This window comes from Meles meles, chromosome 7, assembly GCF_922984935.1.
Source record: "Meles meles chromosome 7, mMelMel3.1 paternal haplotype, whole genome shotgun sequence".
NCBI classification, from domain to species: Eukaryota; Metazoa; Chordata; class Mammalia; order Carnivora; family Mustelidae; genus Meles; species Meles meles.
Window position 1 is genome coordinate 109147065 of NC_060072.1, and position 25237 is coordinate 109172301.

The following is a 25237-nucleotide window of genomic DNA, read 5'->3' on the forward strand; positions in this document are numbered from 1 at the left end:
GTACCATGCTGTCTTGATGATGACAGCTTTGTAATAGAGCTTGAAGTCCGGAATTGTGATGCCACCAACTTTGGCTTTCTCCTTCAATATTCCTTTGGCTATTCGAGGTCTTTTCTGGTTCCATATAGACAAGAGAAGTTTTAATGGAATGCTGGGGTAGATGCTTGGCTGGAGTGGGTTGAAAAGTGAATGGGATTGAGGAAGTACAGACAGCATGGGTAGGGACACCTTCTAGAATTCTGGCTCCCAAGAAGAGTAGAGAGAAGGGGTAGTGACTAGAGGCAAAGAAGAGTCAGTCAAGGCTGGGTCCTAATTCATGAAATAGGAAAGACAAGACTTGGGGTACTAAGGGGGATGATTTAGTAGACACTAAGTTGGTACTACCGGCAAGACCATCTCAGACTGAACGTGTCTCAGCTGGCGGTCTCAATCTCTCCTCCTGCCTATGAGTCCACCCCATCTAGAGTCCTCTTAAAAATTAGCACCACCAGCGCTCAGGTGCTCAAGCCAGAGCTCTGAGCTAAGAACAGTCTTTAGTAAATATGAGTGCAGAGGCCATGTCTCCCACTGGTCTTGGACCCCCCCCTTTTAGAGTGGAGAGGTCCTACTGGGGGAAGAGGCCTCACAGGAGCAGGAAGCATGGGGCAAGCCCCTTTGTGGTCTCAGTTTTGCCTTCTGCAAAACGGGGAGACCACGCAGAAATGTGTGATGTTTTTGACCTTAAAGACCCTCTAAGAGGAGAGACAGTCATGGGCTGTCCTGGGTGGACGCAGCAGGTTAGGTTTGGAAAACTGTCAAACAGTCTGCATCCCACAGCGATTCCGGGGTGGCAAAGAAGGATGGGGAAGGGGTGACTTTACGGTAGACCCAGCAAAATAAGAGAAACCATGGGAAAGAGGGAGAGAAGAAGAGAGGGAGAGGAGGTCGCCATGCAGGCTGAGTTGGCCCTTCTGGAGAGAAAAAAGCATCATGCTGAGTGGAGGGATGAAGGTTTGGGTGATTGCAGGATGGCCGAGGCATCTGGGGTGAGGGTCCACTGGGGCAGGCTTGTCAGGAGAGAGCACAACCTGGCCTAGCCAGCTGCCCCGGGCAGCACAGTCCCCACCATGAAGACCCCCAGTGGTCCCCCAGGGCAAGGGCCTGTCATTGCCCACTCTGTATGCCAATGCCAGCCAGGAATGCTGCTGCTGACTGTGGCCCTCTCTGCTTCTGGGTCTTTCTCAGAGAGTGGGGGCAGTCCCGAGCGCTTACCTGGCTTGGACCCCGAGTCTCCAGAGAGGAAGGCATTTGTCTTCTCAGGGATGGTAATGCCCTACCACAACTCAGAACAGCTTCTTCCCTGCCATCTGGGGTTTGGCAAAACACACTGAGATTTTTTTTCCCCTCGGGATCTGAGAGCCCCAGGACACCATCAGCCCATCAAACACTGATGCCCCATGGTGGCAATCCTCCCGGGAGGAAGGCACGAAATAAGTGCACACATGCCTGTGGAGTGGGGGGTTCTGCCTCTGTCTCTTCCTCCTCCCATTGCTCCCTCGCCTGCAAAAGCAGCCCCTGACAGCCTGACGGGGGACATGTGTGCTCCCGGGAGCTGCTGCCTGGTGGCCCATGAGTTTCTGGATTCGCCTTTTCCTAAAAGCCTCCATACGGGCTGGACCCGCTCCTATCCTGGCCCTCAGCTCAGCCATTGCTTTTCAGGTTTTTTAAGAATCTCCTAGAGAGCTTGTGAAAAATGTTGATCGCCAGGTCTCACCTCCGCATCTGGGATGGGGCTCAGGGGTCTGCGTTTTACCAAGCCGTCTCACAATTCTTACAAGGGGCCCTCAGTCATGGGGTGTAGGCTCCCTGCCCCACGGCCCAGGCGACCTCTCACAAAGTCACCCATCCCCTCCCCCCGCCTCCCGGGTGGCCTGTGGCCGATTTACTCAGCACTCCCAGTCTGTGGCTGGCATTTCCACCTGGCTGAGTCTCGGGCTCTGGGCTCATTACTGGCGCTTTCAGCCGCAGCCCCGAGCGAGCCAGTGAGCGGGCTGCCGGTCACCTGAGTGAACGCCGGGAAACTAGGCCATCGTGCTTGGCCGAGCAGACCCCATTTCTCCCAGCTGCTCCACTGCCTCCGTCAGCTGCCCACCCCCGGCTGCCGTGGGGCCCGTGGCCTCCCACTCCCTCAGAGGCCTGAGGCACCCACCCGCTCAGAGCGGTGGGACAGAAGGCACAGAGGCTCTGGGAAAGACAATGCAGAGGGCCTCAGGAGCCCCGTAGCAGTGGGATGGACAGACTGATGGGGCAAGTCCTGGGCAGCAGCTGGGCGCCTGCCCGGGGCACCAGGGGCCAGCCTGGGGTCCTCTGGGTTTGGCCAGCCTGGGGACCACCGCCCTCCCCGGTGGTCTCGACATGTCAGGAGGGGGCAGAGATGAGCTTGTGCAGCCCCACCCCCACCCCACCCCCGGCCACCCTGTCCAGTCTATGGTGTTCTCCACCTCCATGTCCTGTTACTTTCCACCTCTCTCTCTCCTCTTCTTCCTCTCTTTGTCTGTCTGTCTTTTTCCCTGTCTCTCCCCTGTTTTGTGGGTCTTTCTTGCTTCCCTGTTCACCTCCTTGCCCCTCTTTTTCTCTCTTGCCTTCTCTCTCTTTCTGTCTTTGTCCTCCTTGTCTTTCTTACCACACTCTGTATCCTCTGCCTCTCTCACTGTCTCCATCCCTGTCCCCGCCCTGTCCTTGCCTCCCGGGCTCTAGCTCCCTGTCCCCTCGCTGCCGGTCCACACCGGTTCACCTCCTCCGACCAGCCTCGTGGTCTGAGTCAATCATGCACGATCCCTAACTCCTGCTGTGCTGGGCAGGGGGACACGTGGATGTGGGCCCCATGATGCTGCTCTCAGGGCTCAACTGCCACCTGGGGAGGGCCTAGGGAAGAGGTAACACGCTGCTGAGAAATCAAGAGTGACCTCTCCCCGGGCTAGACCCAGGGGCTTCCACCACCAGCTGCCCTCTGGAGGTTTTCAAAGGAAACCCCGGAGGGGGGAGGTGGGGGACGATCTGGCCTAGGAGGCCCCTCCTGATTGGTCACTGGGACCCTGGCCCCGCCCCCAGCAGGGGGGTAGGGAAGGTGCACCTTGCACACTGCTCCTCAGTTTCCTTGGTTTGAGGGAGGTTCAGGGGCCGACCTCTCCTCAAGACTCCTCCACCCCTCCCCCGCCCCCAGCTGCGTGGTGGACGAGATGGACTTCTCCAGCATGGAGCTGGACGAGGCCCTGCGGAAGTTCCAGGCTCACATCCGCGTGCAAGGGGAGGCCCAGAAGGTGGAGCGGCTCATAGAGGCCTTCAGGTAGGACCCCTTCTATAGCCTCCCTCCCCTCCCCCAGCCCTCAGAACACATGCCTGGGGGCACAGGGGACCAGAGATGCTGGGGGGGTGCGGTTAGTGCGGGGCTGGGGAAAAGCCCTCCTGGTGAGGCAGCGGAGGTGGTGGGCTGGGTGGGATGGAGGGAAGGGAAGAAAAGGGACAGGAGCCCTCAGCCCTTGAACTCACTAAGCTGGAGTAGCGCTGGGCTCGCCAAGTGGACTGCGGGCTTCTCCCTCATCCCGCGTCTGTGCAAGGTGATGGGCTCCACAGGTGTGCAACACCTGCCCCGTCTTCTCAGTGGAGAAGAGGACCAGACTAGAGGGAAGCCAACCACCATCAGGGACCGGATGCCCTTGGGGAACCAGCTTATGGGCCCCAACAGCCCCCAATCTCTGGAGCTCGGGGACCGGGGGATGAGGGGTGGGGGGGAGAGGACATAACTGGGCATCCCGCTCCATGTCCCCCCACAGCCAGCGCTACTGCATGTGCAACCCCGAGGTGGTGCAACAATTCCACAACCCGGACACCATCTTCATCCTTGCCTTCGCCATCATCCTCCTCAACACTGACATGTACAGCCCCAACATCAAGCCTGACCGCAAGATGATGCTGGAGGACTTTATCCGAAACCTTCGAGGTGAGGAGGAGTGGGAGCAGGGGTGAGACCACAGCTCGGACTCCCGTCTGTTCAGCCTTAATTCTGTGAGCCTGAGGCCACTGGAGATGGTCACCCCAGCAGCCAAGGGCCCGGGGACGCTGCTGTCTGGTCTTGGTCACACACAGCAATCTGGAAAAGCTGCTTGCGTGCCAGGCATCTGGTCAGTTTCCAGGAGCCATTGTAACCGTCCTAGCCCTTGGGCGGTACCCCTTGCCCTCCACGGAACGCCCTCCATGGGCTGACCTCTAGGTGCGGGCACCACAGCCAGTGCCGAGGTATACCAGCCCTCCCCCTGCACAACATACAATGACATTGAGGTCTTAGGTCTGCTTACGTCCGCCTTGCAGATAACGTCATGCAGCCACCAGCCAAGTCCTTCCCTAAATGACACAGTGCAGCCCCTGGCAGGGATCAGAGCAAAGCTGGCAGGACGGGATGTGTGCTCAGCTGGGTTTTTTTCTTTTCTAGCATTTAAGAAATCAAAGCCATACATGCACATAATTTAATAAAGTCAAATAATTCCACAAGGCTTGCTACAAAGCTTATCCCTGCCTCTGTCACCACTCTGCTTCCTCAGAAGCAACCAATCTCAATTTTGTTTTGCTGTTTATGTGTCTTCTATAGCGCTAAACAACATGCTTCTGCTTCTTTTCTTATGCTTTTTTTCTAATTAGTATAAAAGCCAACTGTAAGGTGTATAAATCTGAGGGCTTGAGGAATACTTGAATGTATGCATATACACGTGTGTGATCACAGCCAGCTCACAATCTAGACCATTTCCCTGACCCCAGGACCGCCTCTCCCGTCCTGTCCCATTCAGCACCCCTGCCCGAGGGCCAACTCTCCTAACTGCCATCCCCGCTGACCAGCTGGGCCAGTTCTTGAACTTCTTGCAGGTGGGATTAAATAGTACACACACTTTGGTTCCTTTTATACTTTTATTCTTTTTATATGAGACTTGTTCATTTTTTAAATTTTAAGTATTATTAATTTCCATCTGAATCTGTTCTGGCTGCTGTAACAAAATATGACAGGCTGGGTGGATGATAAACAACAGACATTTATTTCACACTGTTCTGCCTGCTAGGCCACCCAAGATCCGGACGCTGGCCAAGTTGGTGTTTGGTGAGAGCCCACTTCCTGATTCTGGCTGGGCCCGTCCAGCTGTGTGCTCACATGCAGAAGGGGTGGGGAGCTCTTTGTTTTGTTTTTAATGACACTAATCTCACTTATGAGAACTCTATCTTTATGACTTCCACACTTTCTAAAGGCCCCACCTCCTCATACCATCCGTTTTGAGGCTTAGGATTCCAACCTATGCATGGGGAAGGGGGACACGAACATTCGGACCACAGCCGTCTCCCGTTGTAGAATCCAAGGATTAGCTCTCTTTCATCCACCATCCCCAGCCCGCCCCACTAAGACAACACTGTGTTTATGTTATTAAGACATAAACACAGTCCAAAGCTGAGTCTTGAAGTATGTCATGATTACAAAGTCTTTTTATTTCTGCTTTCCTTGGAGTAAAGTGAGCACGTGCGTTCCTTTTCCCTTTGCTTAGCTCTTTAGGTACATGCTACCGATTCCTCTCCAAATTCCCCATCCTAAGTATCACGTCCCTCTCAACCCATTGAGGTTGGGAGGTCTTCTTCTTGGAGTCTGCCTCCCAGAGCCTCTAGCTGCTCCAGTCTGTATGGGATCCCTTCCTCCATCACCTGGGCCCCCCTTCACCTTGCTTCTGTGTTCGGTCCATAGATCCTAGATTTTATGGCTTGCTCATTTCTTTTTATTTTTTAATTTTTTATTAACATATAATGTATTATTAGTCCCAGGGGTACAGCTCTGTGAATCGTCAGGCTTACACACTTCACAGCACTCACCATAGCACATACCCTCCCCAATGTCCATTACCCAACCATCCTCTCACTACCCCCCTCCTCCCGGCAACCCTCAGTTTGTTTTATGAGATTAAGAATCTCTTATGGTTTGTCTCCCTCCCGATCCCATCTTGTTTTTCCTTCCCTACCTCCCAATCCCCCAACTCTGCTTCTCAAATTCCTCATATCAGGGAGATCATACGATAATTGTCTTTCTCTGATTGACTTATTTCGCTCAACATAAATACCCTCTAGTTCCATCCATGTCATTGCAAATCGCAAGATTTCATTTCTTTTGATGGCTGCATAGTATTCCATTGTATATATATATATATATATACCACATCTTCTCATCTTCTTTATTCATTCATCTGTTCATGGACATCTAGGTTCTTTCCATAGTTTGGCTATCGTAGACATTGCTGCTATAAACATTCGGGTGCAGGTGCCCCTTTGGATCCCTACACTTGTATCTTTAGTTGTAAATACCCAGTAGTGGTTTGCTCCTTTCTAATTCACTTACATAGAAAAGGGGCACGGGGGGCAAACTTTCTGAGAACCTGTGTGTCTGAATATAGCTTTTTCTACCCTCAGTCTTGATTGGGAGTTTGGCTGGGAAGAGAATTCCAGAGTGGAAACAGGGAACTCAGAATTCTGAATGTGCTGCTCCATTGTCTTTTAACGATGGTGCTGCTCTGCCATTCCAATTCGTCCCCTTTTGCATATTAATTTCTCTCTCTTTCTCTGAAAATTTACAGGTTCTTCTCTTTGTCCTTTGTGTTCTAAATTTTCATGACTTTTCACCTCCTTCTAGTTCTTTTTTTAAAAACTGAAGTGTAACTGACATCCTGTTAGTTTCAGGTGTACAACAGAGTGATTTTTATACACCGGGAAAGCAGTCTAGTTACCATCTGGCACCACACAAAGTTACTACAATGTTATTGACTCTGTTTCCTGTGCTGTACGTTACATCCCTGTGATTTAATTTATTTTTAACTGGAAATTTGTACCCCTTAATCCCCTTCACCTATCTTGCCCACCCCCAACCCACCTTCCCTCTGGAGGTGTTCTCTGTATTTATGAGTCTGTTTCTGTTTTTGTTTTGTGTGCTCATTTGTTTCATATTTAGAGCCCACATATTAGTGAAATCATATGGTGTTTTCTTTCTCTTTCTGACTTGGCTTCACTTAGCACGGTACCCTCTAGGTCCGCTGTCATAAATGGCAAGATTTCATTCTCTTTTATGACCAATATTCCATTTTATATATATGCTACATCTTCTATATCGATTCATCTTTCAATTCTTCCACATCTTGGCCACTGTAAGTAATGCTCAGTGGACCTGGGATTGCAGATATCTCTTCAAACTGGTGAGTTTCTTTATGTTTCTTTTCTCATCTCTTGCGCTAGCACTGGGTTGATCCTTTAGTCTAGAAATACGTCCTCCAATTGTTGGGAAGTTTTTTTCTTAAATATCGTATTTGATCATCTCCCCACTTTGTTTTCTCTGTACTTTCTGGAACTCCTCTTATAAGGATATTAGATCTCCTAGTTTGATCTTCTAATTTTTACAGCTTACTGTTTGCCATCTTCGTCTTTTTTTTTAAGATTTTATTTATTTATTTGACAGCCAGAGATCTCAGGTAGGCAGAGAGACAGGCAGAGAGAGAGGAGGAAGCAGGCTCCCTGCTGAGCAGAGAGCCTGATGCGGGGCTCGATCCCAGGACCCTGGGATCATGACCTGAGCCAAAGGCAGAGGCTTTAACCCACTGAGCCACCCAGGCACCCCACATCTTCGTCTTCTTGTTGGACCTTCTTGAAGATATCTTCCGAGTCTCCTCCTAAGGTTTTCACCTCTCCTGTCATATTTTTCATTCTCAAAATGTTCCTCTTTTCTAGGATTTTACTCTTGTTTTTTAGATGTGATATCTTCTTATATGTCTCTGATGGTATTTATTTAGTTCAGTTTCTCCTTGCTTGTCTCTATTTCTTCTGGCTTCCTTTTTCTGATTCCCTGTCCTTTTTCTCTTTTGCTTTATATACTTTACATATATACATGATGAAACTTGGTTGTTCTCTCATATTTAAGAATGAGTTAAAAGGCTGATTAAAAACTCTAAGTATGGGGCTCCTGGGTTGCTCAGTGGGTTAAGCCTCTGCCTTCAGCTCAGGTCATGATCTCAGGGTCCTAGGATCGAGCCCCGCATCGGGCTCTCTGCTCAGCAGGGAGCCTGCTTCCCCCCTCTCTCCCTGCCTGCCTCTCCAACTACTTCTGATCTCTGTCTGTCAAACAAATAAATACAATCTTTAAATATATATAAATAGATAGATAGATAGATAGATAGATAGATGATAGGCAGGAGCTGCTGACCTGTGGACTTTCTCATAGGATGATTTTGTTGAGCTGTTTCACTGAGGGATCCCTACAGGAGCATCTTTAGATTTTTCTCTTCTGCCTGTTGATTTCTCAGAAGAGACACATCTTATCTGTTGCCCAGAGGGTATGAGTCTGGCTTCCTATGTTCTGAGATCTTCTGGGTCAATAGGACTGAGAGGGTCTCTTAATGCATAGACATCAACTCCATGCCCCAGTTTTCAGCACGGACTCCCACCTTTGGCTGGGCTTGAGGTCCCCCCCCCCCAGAGTTCCCATCTCACCTCTTCCTGAGGACTAACCCTCAGTCAGCTGCCAGAGTGGAAGAAGGGACAGGGAGATCTAAATGCTTTCTAGACTGACGATTGAGCTATGATCCTATTTCCAGCCTGACTTTACCTCCACTTTCAAGGATTCCTGTCACCACCCATTCCAGAGCCCTTTGGTGGTTCTTTGGTATACTGAGTGGCTTCTAACCTCGCTGCTGGCTTCACATTCCACTCTCTCGGGTTTGCCAATCTGGCTCATTCGTCCACTTCCCAAGTCCCGTGGTGTCATTGTTTCTTCCCTGCCCTCTTTTAAAAAACTCCCTTTGACCAGAATGTTGAGGAGGAACAGAGGTGTGTGACCTGCCATCTTCAGCTGGGAACCTCTGTGTGTTCAGTCTTGGTCCCTGCTCTTTCTTGCCCCCAGCCTGATGTCTTTTAGGCCCCCAGGGGTGCTGCATGGCTAATGTGCCTGACTTGAAGAACCAAGGTCAGATGGGGAAGAAACAAGGTTGATACAAAGAGTTGTTTATACAAGGTATAATATCCTCTCACTAAGTTAGGAAATCTCCTTTGAGCACACTTGCCAAAGTTGCTTTATTTTCCACTTTTCTCTCTTGTAAGAGAAACATACAGTCATTAAAAAAAAAAAAACAGCTTTAGAAAAGGTAGAAAGAAGAAATTTTTTATTGCCTCTCTTTCTACCTCCCGAAGAAATTTGTTTCCATGCTGGTCAGTTTCATGCTAGTATTTTTTTGTTGCCAGAGTGTAATGACTGTGAAGTAGGAGATGGACATAAGGTCTCCTCCACTTCTCTTCACCTGATGTCTAACCACCACCACCTCCCACGCTCCCAGTGAGGGAAGAATCGTGCATACATGCAGCAACGAATCATGGGGCACCAGGCCTCCGTGTGGAGGGGTGTGGAGGGTCCAAGAGGGAGGAGATCCAAGAGAGAACAAGCTAAAACTTCAGCTGTCAAGAGACTCTCATGATGGAGACAGGGAGTGGGGTGGGGGTAGACAAATGCACGGAGGGTAAGAGAACTACAGAAGCAAGGCACTGAGCAGGAGCATGGAGGCTGTATTTGAGGATGACGAAAGAGGTGGGAGCAGGGAATGGAGGTTCTGGTCATGGGACAGCAGGAGATGAGGCTGCAGTGTGTGTTATATTATAGTATTCTGGTGCCTGGCTAAGGAGTCTGTCCTTAATTCAGTGGGTAAAGGGAATTGTTACTGAAGGCTTTGGAGCAGGGACAGGGCAAAATCAAGGCCACCCTTGAAGAGCCTCAGTCTGGTAGGGTTTTCCCTCTCTGGCTCCTGGTCTCTAATATCTCCCTCCCTCCCTCCGCTGCCTCCCTAACCTTCCTTTCCCTCTCCATTGCTGGTAGGTGTGGATGATGGTGCCGACATCCCCAGGGACCTGGTGGTAGGCATCTACGAAAGGATACAGCAGAAGGAGCTCAAGTCCAATGAGGACCACGTCACGTATGTCACCAAGGTGGAGAAGTCCATCGTGGGCATGAAGACAGTAAGTGCCCCCCACAGAACAGCACTCACCCCATGGGGGTCACTTCCCCTCCCATAGCTACCAAGCCCCCCACCTCGAACCTGCTTCTGTCTCCTGTGTGACATTTCCTCCCATTCTCCTCCTTCCCTTTCAGAAACACTTTGCGTTATTTGCTCACTTCATAGTGATTGAATTCCTACTATGTGGCACCCACCGCACACACACCCCCCCATTTCCTCTTTCCTCATTTTCTCGTGGCTACCAGCCACCACAGCAGGAGGGCCTGAGGTGAGGTGTTGCGAAAGACTGGCCAACGATCTAGGGTTGAAGCATCCGGATGGCCCGATGGGGAGACTAAGGATGGGCGGGATACTGAGCTTTCCTGAATGGTCCTACTGAATAGAAGACAGGAAAGAGCTGAAAAGCCTTCTAGACTCTGGTGTCCTAACCACTGGCTGCCCCTCAGTTATGACCTATGTCACGGGCAATATGGTCCAAGCTGGTAGTGACGCTCTATAGTTTACTACTCACACATCAGCAGAGGCTGTTCATGCCATAAATATAAAGGATGTAGAGTGGGTTCTGGTATTTGTTTCCACTTTCTCCTCCTAAATTGCTGACCCAGAAGCAGCATGGGGATCTCATCTGAGCTCTGCACTGGGCTCCTCTGCGCTGGGATGGCCCTTTTTGCCCAGAGCCTTGATTGCTGAGGTCTTTTTTTTTTTTTTTTTTAAGATTTTATTTATATGTTTGACAGAGAGTGAGAGCACAAGCAGGGGGAGTGGGAGAGGGAGAAGCAGACTCCCCACTGAGCAGGGAGCCCAATGTGGGACTCTAGCCCAGGACCCCGCGATCATGACTTGAGCCAAAGGCAGATGCTGAACTGACTGAGCCCCCCAGGCACCTCCATTCCTGAGGTCTCCACATCTGCCTGGTCTGCAGGTGCCTCTGCAGTAGACTGTTACACACGGCAGATCCAAGACCTCCCCGCCATCCCCTCCCTCCGGCACACTAGGATTTGGTGTGCAGAGGACAAGAGGACGGAGGTGCCGCCCTGCAGCCGGCAGCCTGGGTCATGGTGGGGGGGCTCTCCAGAAGGTCGTAGAGGGAAACGGGTTGACGGCGGCCATATTTGAACAACCTGGAAGCTCTCTTCAATGGCCACGCCCCTGCTCCAGGTGCTGTCCGTGCCCCACCGCCGCCTAGTCTGCTGCAGCCGTCTCTTCGAGGTGACGGATGTGAACAAGCTGCAGAAACAGGCCGCGCATCAGAGGGAGGTGTTCCTCTTCAACGACCTGCTGGTGGTGAGTGGACTGGCCAGGCCGGGGCACCCTGCGGCCTCGGCTCAGCCTCAGCCCTGTCCCTGGGGACCTCCTTCCGAATGCTGTAGTTATTTCTTTCTTTTGGTGGCTCCAGTGCTCCAGGGCCCAGCTGGAGGAAAGACGCTGAGGAAGCATTTGTGTATTGAGCAACTGGCTAAGTTTCCATTTTCCTTGGGGAGGGAGATGGAAATAACTACGAAATTAACAAGATATTATCAAATTGGGAAGAAGGTGGCATGAAAGCAAGCACCGGTGAGGGGGGATTTGGTGCAGTTTGTTTCTGTTTGTTACTTGGGCTGCTCAGGGAGGGGATCCCTAAGGAGGCCACATCTGAGTTGAGATCTAAGTAATGAGAGTAACCCAGCCATGCAAAAAGCTGCAGGGAGGGTTGCGGCCCCGGGATAGCATGTGCAAAGGGCCTGCAGGGGGACTGAGCTTGTCCTATTCAGGCCACGGAAAGCAGGACAGTAGGACCCAGCATAAAGCCAGAGTGAGGCCTGGAAAAGATGGGGAGAGGCAGGGAGTGTGGGCTGGCTTCTTCTAACTACAGTGGGAAGAGCCACTGAGGGGTTTAGCAAGTTAAAAAAACACACCATATTTTGAGACAGTGTGTATTTATATACATGTGTATACACACGTGTGTATGTGTGTAGACACACATATAGCAATGTGTATGCGTGTGTTTATAGAAACGTGTGTATGTGTGTGAATGTATCCTAAGTGTGCAAGTGTACAAGCGTGTTCACGTTTCCTTGTATGCACTTGTGTGTTCCCCAGTGCCCCGTGCATGTGTGCACCCGAGCGCACACACACGTGCGCTGTCAGTGCTTGTGTCTGTCCCTCTCTGAACAGATTCTGAAACTTTGCCCAAAGAAGAAGAGCTCCTCCACATACACCTTCTGCAAATCAGTCGGCCTGCTGGGCATGCAGTTCCATCTCTTTGAAAATGAGTGTAAGTCTCCCTCAGACCCGGAGACATGGCAGAGGCGGTTTCAGAGGGGAAAGTTGGAGGCTGGAGGGAGGGGGGAGGGGACAAGGGCCCAGAGTCCCTTGGTCATTCTCCCCACGGGGCTGCCTCTAGCCTCCCCTGCTGTTGCTCACGGCCACGGGGGCCTGGGGTCTCCTTTCCAGACTACTCTCACGGCATCACCCTGGTAACCCCACTTTCCGGCTCTGAGAAGAAACAAGTGCTGCATTTCTGCGCCCTGGGCTCGGACGAGATGCAGAAGTTTGTGGAGGATCTGAAGGAGTCCATCGCTGAGGTGACGGAGCTTGAGCAGATCCGGATAGAGTGTAAGGGCCACGGGGGGCCGCATGGCGGGGCGGGCAGGTGGCTCCCCTTCAGCAGGGAACAGAGGCTGCTTGTGACACGAGTGTGACTCCTAGCCCTGCCCTGGAGTGAATGTGGGGGGGTGAGCCGAGGCCCCTCCCGTCTTCCAAGCTCCCCGCAAGGCCCACTGCGTCTGCTCGTGTTTCTTCACAATTGAAGTTGGGGGTCGCTAGAGCGTGCACACCTGTGTGCACACCCACCAGGCTGTGGGGCTGCGTGTGGACCCCTGGGAGCAGAGGATCGGCTGTGTCTGACCAGCGCGGCTGAGCCAGCCGAGCGAGGCAGCCATGCCAGCCTCGATGGTCTGTGTGCCCAGGGGCACCTCTTCCCACCAGACCCCTGGATCCAGTCTGGCTCACATCTCACCTCTGTCTGCTTCATTTCGTTCATCTCTTCTCATCTAGGATCGTCCCCCCACTTTATTTTTTCACGATATGGTCTTTTTGAAGGGTCCTGCCTGGTTTTCTGACTATCCCTCATCTAGGAGCTGTCTTTTGATTCCCCTAAGGAATGCCTGGATTCTTAAGCGCTCCAATTCAGGCATTTTAGAAACTCCGTGGGCCTCTCTGGAGGGGAAGGTGGTTTGCCAGGTAACTTGGTGGTTGAGGAAGGGAGCAGCGAAGGCCCACAAGCTGTGCCCACTTGCAAACTTTTCCTGCTGTAACATCGCCCTTGGCTTCACACTGCCTTTCATGGGAAATCAAACAACCATGGATTCAGAAACGAAAAGAGCAGATAGATTTCAGGTCTGTCTTCTATGGTCAGTTTGTTGGAAAGTGCTTCTAAATTAACTTAAACCCATTAGGCAATAGGAAAAGCAGAGGGACTTTGGGGGCAGGGCAGCAACGCGACAGGCCGGTGCTTTTTAATCAGCACCTACTACGTGCCGGGCAGTTTGTCTACAGCGCTCACAGTGATGCTGCAAGGTGGTGCTCATCCCCAGTTTACAGACCAGCCTCAGGGGAAGTTGAGGGATGTGTTTAACATCGGGCATCTTAGAAGTAGACGTGGCACTTGCATTTAGGTCTGCTTCTGAGGTTTGTGTACTTTCTACTCTAACGTTGACGAAAGAGGTTCCGTTTTTTGTTTTTTTGTTTTTTTGTTTTTTTAAAGATTTTATTTATTCATTTGACAGAGAGAGAGATCACAAGTAGGCAGAGAGGCAGGCAGAGAGAGAGGAGGAAGCAGGCTCCCAGCTAAGCAGAGAGCCCGATGTGGGGCTCGATCCCAGGACCCTGAGATCATGACCTGAGCCGAAGGCAGCGGCTTAATCCACTGAGCCACCCAGGCACCCAGAGGTTCCGTGTATAATAGCATAAGGAAACAGCTCAGTCAGGTTGAAAGAGGAGCCCACCAGCCCAGACTGTGGGGCTTGGAGGCGGGGGGTGGTGGGGGGTGTGAATTCCCCTGCTGTATTCTGCCGGCATGCCTGAGCTAAGCGGTAGGACCGGAGGCTCCGACATGCCACCTTGGCTGCTGATCTTGAACATTCTCAAGGACACACCCTGAAAGGTCACTTCTGTCATTGTGGAAATGTTACAGATGGCTCTGTCCCGCCCAGGGGAGGCACAGTGCGTTGCTGGAAGAGGCCCCTTTGCCCCATCCGCCTGGGAGCAGCACACCCAGCCATCCCAAAGCAAAAAGGAGTAGATATTGCCAGAATCAGTCTGTCAAGAGCAATGTCCTTCCCTGCTGCCCAGAGGGCAGGGGAGCAGGGAGAGAGGCTCACTCACGCCTGGTCTTCCTCTTCAGATGCAGAGAAGGGGAAGCAACAGCTAAGAAAAGATGAAGCACAGGCCAGGGAGGCAGGGAGGGAAGGAAATAGACAAAGGAAAACGGAAACAGCAGAGCTACCGTTCATTCCATGCCCGGCGCTGGGCTGCGTGCCGGCCCTCTTCTGTTACCTGATCCTTGCCACCACTGCCCACGAGGCAGGTAGGCTTGTCCTCATTTTATAAATAAGGAACCAAGCTGAAGGAAGTTGTCCAAGTTCATACAGTCAGTGACAAAACAAGATTTGCACCAAGTTCCTCCGACTCCCTGCTTATAATTACGATGCTAATTTCTCCAAAGCCAAGACAGCCCCTCTCCGGGGAGAGTCAACCCTCCGCTCAGCAGAAGTATGACGTATGGGCTGATGGTGTGATTCAGACAGTCAGGACAATCTGTGCTGGCTTGAAGGTTTGCAGTCTAGGGCCCTGGATTATAGATAACTAGAGACACAGAAAATGGGACCCAGGAGAGCAGCTTTAATAAAAGGAACCTGAGTTATATCTCCTGGAAGAGAGACCCTGAAGGAACGATTGAATCATGTCTGGACCAGGCTTATAGTGCAGTGAGAGGAATCAAGGTTGAGGGCAAGGCGGACGACCTGGGGGTTAGGCAGCACCGACATTCTCACGTGGGGATATCTCCTCCCTGGGGGAGCTCAGCCTGTTGGGCGGGCTTCCCATCGGCTGCAAGGGACGCAGGCTGGCAGCAGCCATCACTGAGGTCCTCTGTGCCAGGTGATTCGTCCGCATTGTCATAAAAGCTAATATTCACTGAGCACTTGCCATGAGCTGGGCTGCCTCCTAAAGGGCTTTGGTGCATTTCCTCTTGTCATCCGCTTCACCACACTTGGAAGTGGGCACTGCTGTCCCCTCAAGTGAGGCATGCAGACGCTAAGGAAGTTGCCCATAGCCACACAGCTAAGAAGTCCCAGGACCAGGATTCAAACCCAGACTGCCCGCCGCTCTCTCTGCCTCTTCTGCTGCCTCTATGACATTCGAGGAGCCGTTAGCATCCCCACAGACAGAGGAAGAAACTGAGGTTCTACTGGGTCTCTAACCTGCACATGTTAGAGCCTTGGTCAGGGAGCACCCCCCTCCCTGCTCTCTCCTCACTCCTCTCCCATCTTGCTGTGGTTGAGGTTGGGTTCCCCTCTATCCTCTAGGGGAGCTGGAGAAGCAGCAGGGAGCAAAGACGCTCTCCTTCAAGTCCAGCGGGGCGCAGGTGGACCCGCAGTCGAAGCAAGGATCGCCTACAGGTGAGCCCTGGTTCCGCGCTGGAGTCCCAAACCCCAGGCCTGTGATGGCCCTGGGTCCACAGGGAGGCCACTCTCCGCCCCCAGCCTTGGGTTCCTGGGGAATTGGGATGAGGGAAGTGCTCATTCCCATGGTCATTTCTTTCTCCTCAGAGCTCCAGGCTAATCTCATGGGCCTTAGTAGTGGGAGTGAGGAGGACAACGAGAGAGGAACGTGTCCATTTACATGCTGCCCTGAGGCCCTGGGTCCCTGTGAAATGTCACTATCCTCCCTAGAGAAGTCGGGCCAAGAGTCCAGACGCCTGGCCCCAGTGGGGGAGCCTCCCATGCACGCACCCACTCTGCATCCAGACTCCCCGGGGACTGCTGGGGTTCACTGGGGGGTGGGAGGTGTAAGAAAGAGAAACAGCTTGAGAAAAATTACTGTCTATGATGGGAGCCCAGTAAGGAGGACGGCGGAAGGGTCTGGAAATCTTGGTCTGCCAGTTAAGTCTTTTTCCCTAATGAGCCACAAGTGCTCCAGGCCAGAATCAGCCTAACCCCAACATCCAGATAAACCTTTAAACCCATTTTCCCCAATGGTTGCTTCAAATTGACTTATTCACTCCAGACGACTCAAGCCAGTTTCAGATTTTGGTATCAGCTCTGGCCATGTTCTCTAGACCTGCTTCCTTTCTGCCACTGACAGCTTCCTGCTTTCTACCTCTTGGCCTTCACCTTACTGCCCCCCACCACAGGGAGAAGTATCACCGCCATCCCCACTCTACGGTCCCAAATAAAAATCAGAGACCAAGGTGGTGTAAGAATGAACTCCCATCCCAACAGACCTCCAGTAAACCATCTAGAACTGTTCACTGGTTAATTAATTCAGCCATTTATTCTTACATTTAACAAACACTTATCGAGTGCCTGCCGTGTGCTCCCTGCTGAGCACTAGAAGACCAGGGTTCCAGCAAGACTGCTGCTTGAGCTGAGACACTCTGGTGGGTTTCATGCTGGGCCCCGGCCCTTGGTGACAGCCATGACACCACGATGCTGGGACAGACGGCATCGCAGGCCTTGGTCGCTCTGGAGACGCGATTCCTTTCCCAAGCAAGACCTGGGGCTCCTTTAGCCGCACGGGGATTCTCACTGTGACGTCATCTTCCGCGTGTGGGTTAGGCCTGACATCGCGCATTCGTTATTCTCCACCCGGCCTGAGTTTCCAGCCAGCCCCTCCATTTCTATCAGGTCACAGTACACGGGTCACTGCTTGTTTGCAAAGCTGTGTAAACTCCAGAGCCAGACCTCAGTTGTGATTAATTACTTGACATCCCACCCCACTCTGCTGCCCAGCCTGCCTCTTTTGGAAGCTGCACCCCCTGGTCAGGCCAGGATGCCTATCTCCAGGGCCTGGTCCATCAGTCACCTCCTGCTTGGGGTTCTCCTCGGTCCCAAACAATGGCATAGCTCCCTCTTGTGCTACAAAAAGCAGAGAGATGGACACAGCAAGGGAACTTGCGCACACGGGAGCGCACACGCACAGACACACATACACACATGGGCACACAGCAGTCAGAGGGGCTCCCCGAAGGGGCTGTGGGAGGCCTGATGAGGGCCAGGGAGGCAGCCGGGAGTGACTGAGCCAGAGAAAGCCACCACACTGTCCCTGGAGGTCCACAGGGTTCCTGGTGGTGTGCCAAGCCAGTCAGAATGCCCTGTAGAGCTCACACAGCCACATTTCCCACACCAGGCCCTGTACGGGCCTCAGTTTACCGAATCCCCACCACGGAGCTAAGTAGCGGGGATAGGAACACTGCCTCTCCTTCAAGGGGCCTGTGCTGGTCAGGGACAGGTTAACAGCGGAGCCTCCCTGTGTTTCTGAGAGCCAATGGCACCATGAAACTGACTTTCACTGTCCCTGTTGGGGAGGCTTTGACTGTGGGTAAATGAGACTCAACAATGCTTGCATAAAAACCATCAGAGATCCTGTAGTCTGCATGCCCAAGGTCGACACACAGCAACCAAGGGGCAGAATTGGGCTCTGCCTTCCAGTACACCGTCCTGGGGCTGCATCCCAGTCAGAAGTGGCACGGTACCGGGAGTCTTCTGTCCACACCGGCTAACTACAAGGATGCTTGGTATCAGGGGGCGGTGGCTGGGAAAGATGGGAATTCGTATTGGGCCGGGTAGAGAGTGAGCCCTGTGCTCTTTGCATTCAAAGCCAAAAGGGAAGCGGCGCTGGGGGAGAAGCCAGTGGAGAGCACGGTGGAGGTAAGTGGATGCCTGGTCACCCAGGTGAGTGGTTCCGAGCCCCTGCTTGTCCTTCTTCTCACTGTCTCTGTTGTTTCTCTTCTCAGGTATTAATCAATGCCTCCCCAGCCCGACTCACCATTTTACCAATTTCAAGAGATACAATTAAAAGTTACTGCTAGCATGGGTAATGCCACTGTTCCAGCGCCTAATTAAGCCACAGCCCTTTCTGCCCATTCCCCGGCCACGGGCTCTCCAAGGCCGAGCTCCCAGACTGACACCTGCAGACGATGCCCATGACGCCTCCGTAGCGACTCCGCTCACAGATCCCAAACCACCTCCCCAGCAGACAGCTCACTGATCCCCTAATACGCGCTCTAGTAGGGGAGCCACCTGTCCCTTCCCCGTGGGGTGTCTGTCCCCCCCAGGAAGGAGCTTGGGCCCCTCCAGAGACTCACCCCTCACGTCCAGCCCTAGGGACCGCTTCCCGTGCGGACCCTGCCCTCCCAGCTGCCTCTTGGGACAGGTGGAGAACAGAGACAGGGAGCAGCGGAGAGTGGGGAGCTCCTCCTTGGACCCGCCCGTCTGTTCGGAAAGCGGGCCACGGCATAGGGGTGCGTGTGGGAGCCAGTGAGGGAGAGCAGGGTTGGGTCACCTTGGGGATTACCCTGGGGGGACAGCAGAGGTATCCAAAGACTCCCCACGTGGGAGGGGGATGCCCCAAGAGAGGCTGGGGAGGTAGCCACCGCAGCTAGTCCTTGCTAAGCCCCCAAGTGGGGGCCCTACTTTGTGCCCCCTATAAGCTCCACTGGGCCCCAGTCCTCCCCCATGGCTCCCCTCCCACCCTAGTGAACCCCTCACTCCTCTGCCAGGCCTCTAGGGACGAATAGCTTCTTACACACAGACACCTCCTTTCCCAGCCCCACCCCAAGCTAGAGGAGCCCCCACTCAGAGCGAGGGAGGAGCCTGCCCACCAGGATGCCCCAGGGGAGTCCAGCTTCTTCCCCCTTTTCCCATGGCCCCCACCCCCCCACACACCTGTGTCTGGAGGAGGCACCTTTACACGGAGGAGCTTCCTGCCCCAGCAGCTGACAAGCCCCCAGGGTGGGTATCCCATCCCGTGCCCCCTCTTCTCCCCATCTTCCTGCAGCTGCCCATTCTCTAGCCTTGCAGATAAACACACAAGGCTCCCAGCCATCAGGTTTGTTCTCCCAGCTCTGCCCTGCCTTAGCCTGGCCTGCCTAGGGAGCACAAGCCATCTGATGGCCGGTCCTCCCCTCCCACCCTGCCAGAGGGCCACGTGGCTATCTGCAAGGCTGCCACCCCCAGCTAGCCCCGGGGCCCTGCCAGCCTCTCCTCCCCCGCACAGAGGGCAGCTTCGCTGCCCCCAGCCTCTCAGCTGGACCCCAAGCTCTCGTCCTCTCCCCTCTCTCCAGCACTGCCTGGCCGAGCCCCTCTGGCAGGCGCTTCTCCATCTTCTCTGAGCTGTTCTGACCTGCTACTCATGATCCATCCTCTCTCTCTCTCTCTCTTCCCCCGGCTCTCTCTCTCTCTCCGTTCTTCCATTAGCAGGGAGGTAAGAAGGGGGTCAGAATGAATGTTTTGCTGTCACTTCCTGCTTCTCACTGACCATTAAAGATAAGGAATCCAGGCTGGGGTGGAGAGGAGGGAGGGGCAGGCAGTGGAGGGGGATCGGAAAGTAAGAGGTGATGAGGGGGTGGAGATGAGCTAGGATAGCTAGACACCAGCTGTAAAATCTGGGGGAGCAGGAGAGCAGTGGCCCCACTCTCTAGGCCACTTTTCTCCTGGGGAGTAACTCAGAATACAGGCAGGTGGAGAAAGGAGCTGGTCTCCTCCAGCAGTGGAGGGCAGAAGCCTTCTGCCAGAGTGGGGACAGCAGAGGGCTCCCCAGGAGGAAGGCGGGACCCAAGCTATGCTCTCTGCCTACCCTGTGTCTCAGCAGGGCACTGAGGGACCTGGGGGGGGGGGCTCCTTCATTTGATTGGGGGGGGTGGATCTCAGCCTAGAAAATGCTGCCAAGGCTGGAGGTTGTGAGTGAAGAGGAGAGCCTCCAATGTGCTGAGCACAGCAGGGTTTGTGGCTATTGAAGGGGTAGACAAAGCAGGGGCTTGGGGGACTGTGGAGAGGGAAGCAGCCCATGGGGAGTGCGCAGGCCCAGAAGGGGGAGGGGTCCCAGAAATTTTATCCTGTGCCAATAAATTCGGTTAGGAACCCCTGGTGTAGAGCTCCGAGATAGCCATCTTGGTCTAGACCTGGCAATCAGGGCTCCTCCCCTCCAGCCTCGATGTCCCCCTCTGTGCTCTGAGAGCCCATCCTGGGTGGTGGCGGCCCAAGGACAGTAGGATGCCTCAGAGTGAAAGGGGTCAGCCACCTCAGAGGGCCAGGGGTTAGAAGGGGATTGTGGCAATATCATACCTACAGACTGGGGAGCCGGAAGGTGAGGAACTAAACACGTCCCACCCCCCCCAGAAGACTTGAGTTCCTTTTCTCCCATTTCCTCAACTTCCCCCTGCTAGTAAGAGGAGGCCAGGTTGGTTCAGAGTGACCTACATGGGTCGAGGGAGGGCATAACGATTAGAGTCCTTTCTGGGGACCCTCTCTTGCAGTGGGACAAATTTAACCAGGATGCAGGCTGGCCCAGAAAGGCAGCTGGGGACTGAGCTCTGGCCTTGGCTGTCTGGGTTGCTTTTAGATTCATGGTTTTGGCCTTGGGGAAATCTAGGAGGACAGGGTAGGTCCAGATCGTCCCTTCAAAGGCCCCCAGTGTTCTGGGTTTGGGTGCCTTTGTGATTCGACAGGGCTGGTGAAGCTTCCCCTTTAACAAAGGGAGGAGGGGGCTTGAGAGGCCAAAGATGATGGACTGTCCCTGTTTCTGGTCTCTGTTTGTCCTCGCCACAGCCCTGGGAGGCAGGGAGAGGGCAAAGACTATTGCCCTGTTTCCTAAGCTCAGAGGTTAGTAGAGAGGGAAGTGGAGAGGGGTTTACCTGTGAGATGTGACTGCAGAGGCCTGCAGAACCCCAGGTGAGGAGACAGGCCTGAGAGCCGAGCTCTCTGGACCACGAGGGGGGCGGCCCTTCTGTATGGCAGCCAGAGTCCCTCCAGGCCTGTGGGGAGGCAGCCAGCGGCTCAAGGTGGGGGCTGGGAGCAGCCGAGGGGCTCAGGAGACGAGAAAGGGCTGGGGAGGGAGGCTCAGGGTAGCCAGTCCTAGCAGCTGGGAATTAGTCTTGTAACATTTCATGCTTCTCTGGCTGTTTCTAAACTAGGTGTCAATTCACAACAGGCTTCAAACGTCTCAGCACAACCCCGGGCTGGGGGCCGAGAGGGGAGCGCCAGCGCCGCCGTCAGACCCGCAGCCTAGCCCGTTGAGGGAGCAGCCCCCGCTGCTGCCGCCGCTGCCACCCACACCCCCTGGGACCCTGGTGCAGTGCCAGCAGATTGTCAAGGTCATTGTCCTGGACAAGCCCTGCTTGGCCCGCATGGAGCCCCTGCTGAGCCAGGCCCTCTCCTGCTACGCCTCGTCCTCCTCCGACTCCTGTGGCTCCACACCCCTGCGTGGCCCAGGCTCCCCGGTCAAGGTCATCCACCAGCCTCCGCTGCCCCCGCCCCCACCCCCGTACAACCACCCCCACCAGTACTGCCCGCCCGGTTCCCTGCTGCACCGGCGCCGCTACTCCAGCGGCTCCAGGAGCCTGGTGTAGACTCTGTTCCCCACTGTGCTGCTGTCCTGGAAGGGGCTGGCCGGTGGGGCTGGGGGGGGCCCTCAGCTGCCCCCAGCAGCCCCAACCACCCCCTCGCTCACTGCTGCCCACACCCCGGCACAATGCACTCCTGGCCACTGCTCACCATCATTTTGGAAAGAGATTCTCAATCCCGGGCGCCTGGGTTGGCCTCGCCCACCATGCTTCCCTTGGTCCGAGCACCCCTTCCTCCTAATCTGGACACACCACCTCACTCTCCTGGGGCCTTACACAGCAAGGGACCCCTTCCTCCTGCTACCATTCTGGCCCCTTGGGGTCTTCCCGGTCTAACCGGCTTCCCAGCCCTGAGTCTCTCGGGTCCCAGGCCTCAGGCCAGGTGGGGAGAGCAAGGGGTGGGAGGAGGCTTCCTCTTCAGCAGCCCCCAAGCTGATCCCCTAACCCCCGGGGATGTTGGCTGTCCTGGTGGCTTCCCCTCCACCCAGGGCTTTCTCTCACATTCTCAGGAGCTGGGCCCTGCCTGTCCGGGGCTTCTCAGACTTCAGGAAAGTTCTGAAGTTAAGAGGGAAAGGGAGCGCCTGAGCTCTCTCAAGATCACGTCAGCAGAGCTGTGGAATCGTGAGGCCGTATAGCCACAAAACACACCTTTTAAAAGAGTTTCTTAGTTCTCTAGTCCCAGATAGTGCCCAGCTAAGGCGAAGTGCACGAGGTGAAGACTTAAACATACTCATCTGAACCCGGCTCTTCCAGCCTGGAAGCAGACACATGGAGCAGTGGTGGTGATTGCCCAAGGGATGGATACAGCCAGCAGAGGTAGAATTCAGACCTAAGTCAGGGTTCCTTCTGGAATGACTGCCGCAGCCCCCATGAGCAGTTTGGAGACAGAAGCAGGCGAGAGAAGCAGGTGCTGTAAAGGCACCGGCATTCCTCCTGCTGCCATCCCCAACCAGCCCGGCAGCCTTTAAATCCTGCTCCCTGTGCCTCCTCCAGGAAGGCGACTGCCTCCAGGAGGCATGGCTGAAAGAGCCTCCATGCATCGCAGTTGCACAGGAGAGCCGAGCAGGGCTCGCTGACCTCCCCAGGGCCCACCAGAATCAGTGTCTGCTTCTGTGAAGCCCCGCGGAGCTGAGGCAGCCCGGCCTCAAAGCCCTTGGGCACTACCGTGGCCTGCCCCATCCCCGTCCTTTCCGAAAGTATCTGTCCCAAGTCAGGCCGGACTCTCTAGTCCTGTGCCAAGAGTTCATTGCCGTCCTTCGTTAAGATCCCCTCCCACTTGGAGCCCATTAGCAAAGCCTGCCAAGACATGGAAGGGACTATTGGCTAGGGCTAAAGTGAATCTGCGTCTCCCTGACGCCTACCCCATGCCCCAGAGGGAGTGCCCCAAGCCAGCTAGGAGACACAGAGTCCTCCCCCACTCTCAGAGGTTCTAGTTGACCTAGTTTCTAGTGTGTGTGTGCGGTCACCCAGACGTCATATGATGTCACCCAGTGAGTTTATTTCTGGCTCTGTCTTTGTCAGCCCCGTTTCCATAACTTGTGACCAATTTGCCGCCTCCTCCCCGGGTGGCTGCCCAGCTGATATCCTGTACTTGTCTCCCTGCCCGGCCTCCTGCCCCGTGCCTTTCCTGTAACAGGTGGCTCCAGTCACAGCCTTCAGAGCAGAGTGGCTGACAGATGGAGCCCACAGATTCAGTCACCTCTGGTGCCCTTGACCAAGGCAGGGATTGCCCTTAAAAAAATGCAGGCCTAGACAGCGGGAGTCAGGGTTGGGGGGACTCAGTAGGGGGAGTGGATGAACCTTGAAAGAGGGGCCAGGCCAAGAGAGAGCGGTAGTTACGCTGGGTGGCAGGGAGGCTGCCTTAGGAAGGAACAGGAGCTCTGAGATGGCTAAGTGTGTTCACTGGGTAGGGACCATGAGTGCCAGGGACTGCTGAGAAGGGGCACCATCACAACTGCTGGACCCCTATTACCTGCCCACACAGTACTTCTGGTTGGAAAGTGCCCTCCTCTCTGTTGACGGGCACGCCAACCTCCGTCCCAGTTCTGCTGTGGCCCTGACTTTCCAGGCCAGGCCCAGCAGAGGTCTTAGGGCTGAAACCATGCCTGGAGCCTCTCTCCGAAGACCAGACGCCCAGGCGTCACAGGGTCCCTTCCCCGGGTAGGGACTTACCCGCTGTCACGGGTGGTTTCCCTGGGCCCCACTGGCAGCACAGGGAGGCCTGGCCTAGGAGGCAGATCAGCCTGGGGTCAGCAGCACCTGGAGCCAAGCCTTTGAGGGGCTTTTAATTCCTGATGGCTCCCCTCACTGTCAGGAAAGCTAGACTTCCCACTGGCTCTAACTGCCCTCCTCCGATCAGCCAACAAGCTGAGGTTGGGACCCACCTCGTTCCCTGTCCCCAGAGACGTGGGACAAGGCTCCTGCTCCTCCCCATGGCAGCGTCAGGTCCCAGCCCTCCCAGAGGGCCCAGCTGGAGGTGCACTAGGGCTCCCTGCTCCCCGAGGCAGTGGGTGAGGCAGTGGAGTGCTCACTGGGCCCCCAGACACAGAGTCCTGGGCACATCCCCCATGACCCCAGGGTGGGCCCACTGGATCAGCTCTCTAGGCCTTACTTTAGGGGACCTGGGCCCCCTCTCAGTGGTATCCATCCGGCCCCAGAAGTAAGAGTGGGAACGATTAACAGCTTTCCCACACAGTTTTGTGCAAGTTCCCCACTAGAGCTGGAACAAGCCCCCGCCCCCACCCTGGCAGCTTGGCCTGGAAGCCTGCTAGTCTCCAAGACCCACCTATCAATCAGACCTGGGCCCTGGCCCCGCCCCCCAACCCCGTTCCCCCACAGCCTGCCAGAATGTCTCTTTGCGTCCAATAGGCTTCCCTGGTAGCCATCTGTCCATCTGTCCCTGTGTCCTGCTGTACAGACCCTCTTGCTGAACATCCCCCCCACCCCCGTCTAGCTCCCCACCCCCCCGCATCTGCCACTTCTCCTCGTTGGAGAAACCTCTCTAGGGAAAGGCAGGATGGCTGCACCCAGCGACGAATCCAAATGGCAAATATTTTGTAACAAAATAGCCCAGAGGTATTTTATCTGTTCAATTCATAGAGTTTTAGAGATTATATTGAAATATGTCACTTGAGCAAATTGCGTTGGTTCCGTTTCTCTCGGAGGGAGGTCCTACCTTGGGTCCGAGCGTCCGGCTGGCAAGAGTCCGAAGCCAGAGGCTGCTGTGCAGCCCTCAGCCCCGCGGGCCTTGGGGGGCAGCTGGACTGCCAGGCTGCGGTCCTCTGGCCGCAGCGGTGTCACTCCTGACCCCGGGATGGGGTACCCCGGGATGGGGTACCTCGGTGCCACCATAGGACACGGTTAGGAAGTCCCGTCTGAAATAAAGAAGACCTGGGGGCTTGTGCGGAAGTCATAGGCTGGGTCAGAGCTGGGGACACAGGGCCGAGGAGCTGACCCCAACACTCAGCGCTGCCACACAGCGCGCATGCGCATGCACGTGCGCCCGCACGCACCTTTCAGCCAAGTAAGAGAGCCGCTAACAGTGGAGACCCGGGCCACGTTAGAGGGAAGAAGCCCTATGACCTCCGGT

The 25237-nt window shown here is 54.6% G+C and overlaps 1 protein-coding gene across 6 annotated transcripts in view; it reads left to right on the forward strand.

Annotated features, from left to right (window-relative positions):
* The window catches only part of IQSEC3 (IQ motif and Sec7 domain ArfGEF 3), a 105211-nt gene extending 80430 nt beyond the window's left edge, over window positions 1–24781 (forward strand). Inside the window, exons 6-15 of one of the 6 annotated variants that reach the window (XM_046013625.1) lie at window positions 3203–3325; window positions 3813–3979; window positions 9908–10047; window positions 11205–11330; window positions 12201–12300; window positions 12480–12641; window positions 15614–15706; window positions 17907–17956; window positions 18043–18122; window positions 21220–21307. In XM_046013625.1, coding sequence (XP_045869581.1) covers window positions 3203–3325; window positions 3813–3979; window positions 9908–10047; window positions 11205–11330; window positions 12201–12300; window positions 12480–12641; window positions 15614–15706; window positions 17907–17956; window positions 18043–18117 — 1036 coding nt within the window. In that variant the 3' untranslated portion in view covers window positions 18118–18122; window positions 21220–21307. Of the gene's footprint in view, window positions 1–3202; window positions 3326–3812; window positions 3980–9907; window positions 10048–11204; window positions 11331–12200; window positions 12301–12479; window positions 12642–15613; window positions 15707–17906; window positions 17957–18042; window positions 18123–21219 lie in introns of all 6 variants that reach the window. The other 5 variants (XM_046013626.1, XM_046013623.1, XM_046013624.1 and 2 more) reach the window with 5 other exon arrangements.
* Window positions 24782–25237: the final 456 nt, after the last annotated feature.